This window comes from Micromesistius poutassou, assembly GCF_964030765.1.
Source record: "Micromesistius poutassou genome assembly, chromosome: 5".
NCBI classification, from domain to species: Eukaryota; Metazoa; Chordata; class Actinopteri; order Gadiformes; family Gadidae; genus Micromesistius; species Micromesistius poutassou.
The window spans coordinates 1,627,790-1,638,193 of NC_140275.1; the positions used below are offsets into that span (position 1 = coordinate 1,627,790).

General features: G+C 47.9%; 3 protein-coding genes across 3 annotated transcripts in view; 1 reads left to right on the plus strand and 2 right to left on the minus strand.

Moving 5' to 3' along the window:
• Positions 1 to 414: 414 nt before the first annotated feature.
• Positions 415 to 1,374, plus strand: tas2r202 (taste receptor, type 2, member 202; the record flags this gene model as incomplete). The annotated part of the gene is made up of 1 exon (XM_084467914.1): positions 415 to 1,374. The coding sequence occupies one exon, from the start codon at positions 415 to 417 to the stop codon at positions 1,372 to 1,374; it is 960 nt and encodes a 319-aa protein (XP_084324040.1).
• A 2,966-nt stretch (positions 1,375 to 4,340) lies between these two features.
• Positions 4,341 to 9,041, minus strand: LOC311343931 (uncharacterized protein; the record flags this gene model as incomplete). Its single annotated transcript, XM_084468891.1, has 4 exons — positions 4,341 to 5,938; positions 6,094 to 6,230; positions 7,348 to 7,501; positions 8,994 to 9,041. The coding sequence occupies 4 exons, from the start codon at positions 9,039 to 9,041 to the stop codon at positions 5,834 to 5,836; spliced, it is 444 nt and encodes a 147-aa protein (XP_084325017.1). The 3' UTR covers positions 4,341 to 5,833.
• Positions 9,042 to 9,202: 161 nt separating this feature from the next.
• The window catches only part of dock5 (dedicator of cytokinesis 5), a gene marked incomplete at its 3' end in the record, with an annotated part of 27,060 nt that continues 25,858 nt past the window's right edge, over positions 9,203 to 10,404 (minus strand). Inside the window, exon 35 of the mRNA XM_084468892.1 lies at positions 9,203 to 9,224. Coding sequence (XP_084325018.1) covers positions 9,203 to 9,224 — 22 coding nt within the window. The remainder of the gene's footprint in view (positions 9,225 to 10,404) is intronic.

Here is a 10,404-nt window from a genome sequence, read left to right on the forward strand (position 1 = left end):
GCTGGGTATTCCATAAAGTGTGGGATCCAATTATATGGGCCATTTTCCTGGGGGGAAAATTCAACAATTTTAAGACATTTAAATTAAACTTTAAATATAGCCAGAGATAAATTGTGATCTGTATTTAATCTATAATTTATTATTCCCATTTTTCAAGTTTCATGTTGAACTGATTCGTTTTTTTAAGATAATCCTCTTCGCGTCAGGTGATAAGAGGATTGGCCAAAAGTTTCTTCTATCTAAAATCCTTACCAATAGGAGCTACGAGACCATGCCTTCAACAGTTTAAACAAAAGTCAAAACCTTTCTCTGTTTCAGAACGACACCAGCTGGGCCATGAGTTACAAACACTCGAGGAACTGATCTGAAGGAGATTTATTTCCGAGACGCGGGGGACGAACAACAACACGCGCCATGCAGGGAACCAACAAGCTCGCCATCTTGGTCGTCACCGGCCTGTTGGCGGTCACCACCGTCTTCTTCAACCTCTACATCCTCCTGATGAGCCTGCAGAGCAACAAGGCGAAGAAGAAGAAGTGGGCGCCCTGTGAGACCATCATCGTGGCCCTGTGCGTGGGCAACGGCGTCCACCAGCTCGTCTGCCTCCTCTGGATGACCATGGACCAGGTGGACCAGCGGTGCCTGATCACCCACGCCTACTACACCACCGTCCTCCTGCTCATCTTCAGCCTCAAGTTCACCATCATGTGGACCACCGCCTTCCTCACCTTCTACTACAGCACCAAGCTGGTGACCACGCCCAACGAGTGCTACACCCACCTCCAGGCGGTGATCGTCAAACGCGCGGCCACGGTGGTGGGCCTCATCCCCCTCGCGGGGCTTGTCACCTGCATGCCCATGATGGCGGTGTTCCACGAGTACCACAGCAACGAGACGGCGGCCCACAACGCGGACTGCGGCATGATCACCCCGGACACCGACCCGGGCAAGGTGTACGACGCCGTGTACCTCGTCGCCGCCGACGTGCTGCCGGGCCTGCTCATGATCAAGTGCTGCGTCTCCATCTCGGTGCACCTGGCCATCCACCTCCGGCACATGAAGTCCAGCACCAACGGCGCCCACGCCCCCAAGCTGGGCACCCAGATGCGGGTGATCCGCATGACCCTGTCCCTGGTGCTGGTGTTCCTGTGCTTCCTGGTGGTGGACCTCTACGTGAACTACCAGATCTCGGTGGAGCACGCCAACGCCATCGGGTTGACCTTCTTCATCACGTCGTTCTACACCACCTTGAGCGCCGTGGTGCTGATCTACGGTAAAAAGACGTTCTGGAAGAAGCTGACGGCGTCCTGCCTGAGCGAGCTGCCGTGTCTGCCCAGGCGAGAGGAGCAGCCAGCTTCCGCAGAACACAAATGACCAGAGCCTTTTATCAGTCCTTAAAAATTAATCTATGTTTATAATGTTTTTTTTCTTCTATGAGCCATATGGTTGTGTACTGTTACCTCTCTACCTATAGCTATGGATAACATTGTGATGCAGAATTGAGAAATAATTGTATTAGTTAGTACTATATTATGAATATAGCCATAACGCTGTATGAAGAGGGATTCGCCGTTTTTACTCAAATTGATATTCCTCAGAGTTTACGGTTAAAAAAAATAGGAAAAATCTGTGTTGGATTATTCAACATAAAATCACATCATGTCTTTTCCGGGCTCATCACAATTGGGATTGTACTTTATCTCTTTAATATACATATTTAATAACACTGGGATGTGATCCAATTTGCGGTCATGCTTTGGAAACACGGGTATGCTGTGACAAACTCTGCTAGTTACCATCCCAGATGTTGAAAAATACATGTCACAAAGGGCACAGCCTGTATTAATAAAAGAGGACACTCAACCACAACCCAAATCCCGCTCTTTGCATCACCAAAGGTCCCTCCGAGTTCTCTTCTGTACCGCAGATGGCATTGCAAAATAGGATAACAGTAGCCTGGAGATTGGAGAGAGGCCTGCTTGTGCGGCTGGAGGTCTGCTGGACAGAGCTTCCGTACCTGCTGGGAGCCGGCCCAGGTAGAGATGTAACCTACATTGGTGCCATGCACTCTGCTTTTATGTGTGTACTTGAACCGGCCGGCTCCCAAGTGTGAACGGGCACAATAGAGGTGCTTTCTGAGTGTTTCTTTGTGTACATTAGTAGCTGGGCGTGACACACCCACACCCACACACACACCCACACACACACACACACACACACACACACCCAGTGTGCCAACCCTGGGCAAATAAAGATTTTATGGAAGGAAGCAGACCTCTTGCCATGGTTCATTTGCTAATACCCTCTGGCACCACCTAGTGAAGTTCAAAGTGGAGCTACAATGGGGCAGCTAATCCCGCTCCAGTGGAGCTCCACCACAGCTCCACCACAGCTCCCCTGAAGGAGGGGGGGATTGGGGGTTCTGGCTGTTAAATGGCCGAGCGAGGAAGGGGCATCTCCTCCTTTGATGCCAGGGATTGAGTTGTTTCCCACCCGCAGGTTGTTACCCCGTATCTCTCCCCCGCACGGGAGGCCTTCACAGCTCCAGACCCACAGCATGGAAACGCCTTTAACCAAATGATGAGGCCATTCACTCCACTAATCATATACTGCTTATACACACACACACACACACACACACACAGACCAACGCGCACACACACACACACACACACACACTTCAAAACCACATAATTTAAAGCGCTGTTGTATCGGCGAGCGCGTTTCCTCTCATTAGATAATGGAATCGATATGACCTTGTTCCCATGGAAACCAATCCCATAACTACAATGGACGCTGTTATGCCGAATGCCCGTTTGGGTAGCTACACCAGTTCTTCTTTTGAGAGTGAATGGTGGATTACATCAACAACAGGATTGGAAAAGGAATAGGTGGATTCAGTGAAGATGTAAGATAAATAATAATAATAATAATAATAATAAATCGATTTTATATAGCGCCTTTCAGGATACTCAAGGTCGCTTCACAAGAGTGGGAGGTGAGGGTGTGTGTGTAGGCGAGTGAGTGAGAGTGCAAATGCGCAAGACGCTGGGTGGGGTCGTGAGTTAGAGGCCATAGGCCTCAGAGAAAAGGTGTGCTTTCATGTACTTTTTGAAAGTCTCCACGGAAGGGGCACAGCGGATGTGGGGGGGGAGCTGATTCCACAGAGTGGGGGCGGACACGCAAAAGGCCCTATCCCCAAGGGTCTTGAGTCTAGTGCGGGGAATTGCCAGCTGGTCCTTGTCAGATGACCTGAGGGACCGCAGGGGGGTGTAGGTGTGGAGGAGGTCAGAGAGGTAACGGGGGGCCAGAGCGTGAAGGGACTTGTATGTGAGTAGTAGAATTTAGAATTTAATGCGGAACTTGACTGGTAACCAGTGGAGCTGCATCTGGGTGGGGGTGATGCGCTGCCAGGGCTTAATGCCAGTTAAGACCCTGGCAGCTGAGTTCTGCACATATTGCAGTCTGTCCAGGGTTTTAGAGGGGAGACCGGTGAGTATGCCGTTGCAGTAGTCCAGGCGGGTAGAGATGAAGCAGTGGATCAGGGTTTCGGTAACTGACAGTCTGACTGTCAGGTGCTGAGGGTCGGAGTCGTGCGATGTTCTTCAGGTGGTAGAATGCAGATCTTGTGACGTTATTAATGTGGGGCTGGAATGATAGGGTGGGGTCCAGGCTGACTACCCAGGTTGCGGACTACAGGTGATGGGGTGATGGAGCAGCCATCCACTTCCAGGAGAAGATCCCCAACCTTCCTGAGCAGTGGCAGTATTGCTGTTCAGTTTGAGGAGGTTAGAGGTCATCCAGGCTTTTAGTTATCATGATAAACTCATGATAATCCTGAAGATTGAATGAATCCTGACTTGAGTACTGACTAGTCAAACTCTGCTCTTGACTGTTTTAACTTTGCAGGGCTGACGGCCCTGAACCGCGACCAGAGATGACTAATTTCCCCGTCTCTCACTATCCGACAGAAAGGAAACAGGACCCTTACTAATTGAAGATTAGCCAAACTCCTATCATTAATTTCCCCATTTACCAAACCTTTTTGTACAAACAACTTATAACAATTGGTAGTGTACAGCCGAGATGACGCATAAAGTCTTCCGTCAAATAGAGGTTATATGTCTTTAGTTTTGGCCATGACTCAGATCGTTTTGTATGCATTTGTTGGCAGCCAGGGAAAACACAGTTACAGTCTGCATAGAAAACTAGGTCAGGGCCACATGATACGCCTTTCTCTCCAAGGAACCAAAAAACGAGACGGTTGAGCGTCTATTCATTAATTCACTTTATTTAATTTGTTCAATTATGTGACTTGTTGGAGAAGCTGACAGGAAATGCAATGCACTAACAAAGCATGTGCAACTTCAACATAAACTCTGATCTCTGTTTAGAAAAAGTCATACAATAGAAAAAATGGTTACAATGAAAAAAACACTGCTTACAATTTCACTGCTTACAATTTCAAACTATTTATTTGGATTGATTCGATTATTTTAAATTATGCATGCATATATAGCGCTAAGTGGAATGGCATATACAGAGATGAAGGTTTTCTGAACACTTGAATAAACACTGTCTCTGTACAGCGTGGTTGTGCAAAACAATAAAAAAAATCCATTAACAATGATTCAAAGTATTTCATAAGCATCTGTATAGAAAAGTATTAATATTATGAAATGTACCAAAACTAGGAATTGGAACCAAAACTCTTTAAAGACCTTTGTGCTTGTACCATACAGTGTGTAAAGTCAGCTCAGGGGAAGACCTCGTCCAACTCTATGACTTAATGCAGTTGGATCGGACATGTTCATCGAGAAACAAAAATATACTTTAATTCAGCTTCCATCACATTCACGTGTGCCATCCAGTGTCTGTCGAAGATATAATACCCAAAACATACTAAATAAAAGATATGGTGTGTGGGGAGGTTAGATTGTTGTTACGTTCGACCACATAATTACAACAAAAAAAAAAAGCATTTTAAAAGAAGGATAAAAATCAGTCAATATAAAACTAGACTTTAAAGATTTATTTTTTTCCATAAAATTATAATTTCCCTGCCTGTGCTCCGTCTGAATTGGTTGACTGGATAAAAGGAGTTTAGCAATGCTCCCCCATCAGCTATACGGACTGTTCTGGAAGGCCAGTCAACACGTTAGTGTACCCGAATCAGCCAGTGTCGATCCACGAGATACAAAAATAGACGAGATGTACATTTGGTCATTCCCTTCTTACGTCAATCAATCTAGAAAAATACATGCATATATTTAACGCTCCGCAGCAAATAAGGCATCAGTCTTCAGTTTCTGTTTCGGCTCTATTTTTTAATAGAACGTTTTCTCTTTGTACCCTTTTGAGGAAAACAAAAATAGAAAAAATAATCCTTTCCGAACTTTACAGACATCTCCAGCAGAAGGATCTCCTGTATACGTGGGACTACACACAGACACACAAGCAGCTCGTGTCTGCAGCGCACACAGCACCTGCACCACCCACCACCATCACTCAGAAGAACAGATGCACCGTCTGAATGTTTTCTCCGCTCCAACACGGTCAACCAAGGCTGTTTGTAATTGCATTTCTTTTCCTTTTTCCGTTTGATTGCAGCATTTGTGCAGGCCAGAGAGAAGGGATGTGTGTGTGTGTGTGTGTGTGTGTGTGTGTGTGTGTGTGTGTGTGTGTGTGTGTGTGTGTGTGTGTGTGTGTGTGTGTGTGTGTGTGTGTGTGTGTGTGTGTGCGTGTGTGTGCATCTGTGTGTCCTTGTGTGTGTGTGTGTGTGTGTGTGTTTGCGTCTGTCTGTGTGTGTGTGTGTGTGTGATTGCGTTTGATCTCACGGGGTGCTCCCGTGCTCGTATGGCGACGGCAACAAGGACTTCCTGGCTTTGGGGGGCGGCGGTGGGGGCTTGCTCTCTATCTTCACCGGCAGCGGAGGCAACTGTTTGTGCGGGGGGGAAAATGGGAGGGATGAGTTCACGCGCCGGACGCAGATTATTTGAGGTAAAGTTTGCGGCGCGCCATTAAAAATGCATTGTGTCTGCCAGCCAGTGTGTGTGTGTGTGGGAGGCTGTCTGCGAGCGCGCTCAGACGTACCTCCGAGGCGAAGTGGTGGAGGTGCTGGCTGTCGATCTCGTGGGGGTGCTTCTTGGGAGGCATCGGCGGGGGGGCCCCCGTGGGGTCCGGGGGGCAGCCGCCCACACCATCGACGTCGTCGAGCAGAGACGAGTAACCTGCGTGGGGGGGGGGGGGGGGGTGGGGGGAGACGCTGTAGATCTCTGCCCACGCGTGTGTCTGTGTGTATGTCTGTGTGTGCATAACCCACTCCCTCTGTGACGCACGTACACTAGCTGTGCGTACGGCATCGATTTCTTTGTGTATTTCTTCAGTGGAGTGAGACGGCTGCTTCTTGTGTGTTGAAGGGACCGCTAACCGTCTGCTGTTGTGCAGAGAGAGAGAGCAGGAGAGAGAGAGGGAGACAGAGAGAGAGAGAGAGAGAGACAAGGAGAGAGCAGGAGAGAGAGAGGGAGACAAGGAGAGAGAGAGAGAGAGGGAGACAAGGAGAGAGAGAGGGAGACAAGGAGAGAGAGAGAGGGAGACAAGGAGAGAGCAGGAGAGAGAGAGGGAGACAAGGAGAGAGGAGACATAGAGAGCAAGAGAGCGAGGGAGAGAGCGAGGGAGACAGAGAGAGAGAGGGAGACAAGGAGACACATAGAGAGCAAGAGAGCGAGAGAGAGAGCGAGGGAGACACACAGAGAGAGAGGGAGACACAGAGCGAGGGAGAGAGCGAGGGAGAGCGAGGGAGACACAGAGCGAGGGAGAGAGCAAGGGAGACACAGAGAGAGGGAGAGAGCAAGGGAGAGAGCGAGAGGGAGACACAGAGAGAGCTAGGGAGAGAGCGAGGGAGACACAGAGAGAGCGAGGGAGACACAGAGAGAGGGAGAGAGCAAGGGAGAGAGCGAGAGGGAGACACAGAGAGAGCGAGGGAGACACAGAGAGAGAGAGGGAGACACAGAGCGAGGGAGAGAGCGAGAGGAAGACACAGAGAGAGCGAGGGAGACACAGAGGGAGACACAGAGAGAGCGAGGGAGACACAGAGAGAGCGAGGGAGACACAGAGAGAGGGAGAGAGCAAGGGAGAGAGCGAGAGGGAGACACAGAGAGAGCGAGGGAGACACAGAGAGAGCGAGGGAGACACAGAGAGAGCAAGGGAGACACAGAGAGAGAAAGGGAGACACAGAGAGAGCGAGGGAGACACAGAGAGAGCGAGGGAGACACAGAGAGAGCGAGGGAGACACAGAGAGAGCGAGGGAGAGAGGAGAGAGAGAGAGTGTGTGTGCGGTAAACGTACTGGAGCTGCGCGGCGTGCCGCTGGGCGAGGCGGGCCGGGCGCTGAGGGGGCTGGACGGGCTCAGCTGGGAGGAGGGCCCCTGGAACAGGGAGAGCGTGAGGCGGCGGTCCCCCAGCTGGAGGCTCTTGGGCCGCTGCTGCCTCTCGGGGGGGCCCTGCGGGCCGGCGGGGGGGACAGGGGGACATACGTTAGCGTGTGCTCCACGGACACGGCGCTGTGGGAACCGAGCGGTCTCCCCACGGCGCTGGATCAATACGATGTTTATGCCAACCATATGCCAGGGTGGACTGATGAATAATAAACATAAGGGCTGTTACAATTAGTTAGATAATTAACGCATTAACGCAATCTTATTTTAACTCGATTGATAAAAATGTACGCATTAAGGCATGTTCTCTTTCATTTTTTTTTTTTTTCAAGGTTTTGCCCACAGAATGTCAACATTCATATCAGAATTCATATTTATTTTTAGTTCCACTTACTTTACATTCAAATTACACTTGCAGTAAGTGACAGCCTGATTACAATTCCCAAATCTGTGGCGCTACTTATTTGAATTTAACTACACTTCTAGTAACTGTTGGTTTACAACTGTATGACGTAACTGCCTGTTTACAATTCCCAAATCTGTGGTGCTGCTCGTGAGTTAACTCACAAATACTATAATAATAATAATACTATAATAATAATAAAAAAATTTAATTCGTTTGACAGCCCTAATAAATACACAAGGTTTTAATTTGAATAATACACCGGTAAACATCTGCGCTCCATGTCTCCGCGGTCCTGGTCTGACGTGTCTGACGTTCACAAACAACACGTTGAAGCGCTGGGCGGCGGATGTTTGCAAACAAACAATAAACATAAAAACGGTGCGGTGCTTTAAAGGGCGAGTCAATTTGCTATTCAAATGTATTCCCTGTGTTGATCTGGTAAATATTAGTGGATCTCCACGACCTCAAGATTGTGTGTGTGTGAAGATTTCGGTCAATGCTGGCCTTCACGCCATAACGGCCGTGCCTTCACACCCTGGCCTGTTCTCGTGCCTCTTCTCATGCCTCTTCTCATGCCTCTTCTCATGCCTGTTCTCGTGCGTGTTTTCATGCGTGTGATGTGCGTGCCCGTGAGAACGCAACGTCTGAGTCTATCCATTATGCATGGAGGCAAATCACCGCCATTACGTTTTAAATTTTTTAGAAGCTATTGAATTTTGCTTAACGAACTCTAAAACCGAGGTTGAAGTCATGACATTGAAATATTGTACAAATGTAATTGATTCGTTTGGAATTCTCCTCTTTTAAAATTCAGATATCGTATTTCAAGTTATACCGTTTCAGACATATGATAGAAACTTTTATGAAAAATCAACCTTCACCGGTTCAGACAGCCGAATGCAAAGTGCAAACATTGAAAGTGCAATATTCATTGCTCATATTCAAGGGGTCAAAATACGGAGCCGAACATTCTAGCCATAAAAATTCAAACCCTACTACCAGGGCATTCCAAGGACAGGCCTCAGCAATCGAGACTGAACGTAACGGAAGTGACTGCGCTGCTCAGAGCTGTTACATTGTGTCATGAGGGGGTTTTAACCCCTGGAAACCCCTGTGCTTGTTGAGCTCAGAGTCTGAATATACAGAACTGACACAAAGCGAAACACTTAGCGGAGCCCCGTTGTTCTCCATGTCAGCCATCGCTGGGTTTTCTTTGCTTTTACTTAAGCTCACCCCACACTACAAGATAAATGTCCCGATATCATGCCCGATTTGCCCCGTTACGAGAATCGGAGTGGCGTTCCCATGGCAGCCGGATCGGGACGAAAATCGGCCAAGATTATCCTGTCTGCCGTAGTGTTCTAAGATAGAATCTCATCAACTCTAAGAGCACCCGATCACAAACTCGGGGTTATCCAACATGATAGATTTTTTCGGAATGTTAAGTGAAGGGCAATTTCCACCAGAACCGTCACGGAAGCGGCACGGCAATAAAAACGTTTGCCGAAGACATTAGAAACCATTATAGTCAATGGTGCACTGGATACGGCAGCGGCACGGAACCGTCCCCCCAAACCGTAAGTTGTCGGTTCGCAGCCGTGTCTCAGAACACTTGTACAGCCATTCAGTTTGCATTTGCTCATGAATATTCATGAGCTCACATCGACCCATATGCTATTCACTAACGGTAATATTATACAGTCTATCTATGGTATCAATAGCAAATCAGTGTCACCTTGCTAATGGTTGAATACTACAACAATAACGATGTAGGATTTGCTACAGACTCACAGAGAGCATTACTTATTCTAATCTAAAAGCCTACCCGTTTTGAAAACAGTCCAACACACTACGCTTCGAATTCACCCAAGGCTGAATTAAAAGTAGGCCTACATGTTTTTCTAAATGTTGGTCATCAACGAGGTTGTAAAGTAGTAACTTCGGGCACATCTGTCAAAATAAATGTTTTTTTCTTCCGACGTGTCTATGATCTTTAGTCATTAATTGCGCCGTGGCCGAACTGACGTGGATATTCTCTGATATTATGTAAGCATAAGCACCGTGGAAACAACTGCTGTCAAAAGACGCTGATCCATTTTCACTGTTGACGCGAGTTGCTCTAGTTCTACCTCCACGGCCCTGCAGCGGGCAATTATCGGATAAGATTATCCTATAGTGTGTGGTGTTCCCTCTTGTGTTCGAATCTCATGTATTTGTATTTACGATCGGAGAGCAACAAATGGGCTGAGATTCTCTTTATGTGTGTGGTGTACGCCGACTCAAAAATCGCATAAGATTAAAAAATCGTGTAGTGTGGGGCAGCCTCAAGGCCGGTCCTCTGAACGCCCTGCTGCTCCGGTTTGAATTTTAATGGCTTGAATTTATGGTCCATATTTTGACCCCTTGAATATGAGTAATGAATAGGGATGGGTATCGAAAACCGGTTCTTGTTGAGAACCGGTTCCGACTGTTTTGATTCCTTGGAATCGTTTGCCAGTTTTGCAAACGATTCCCTTATCGATTCCGAGCGGGCGCGAATGACGTATTTGCCACAGAATAACTT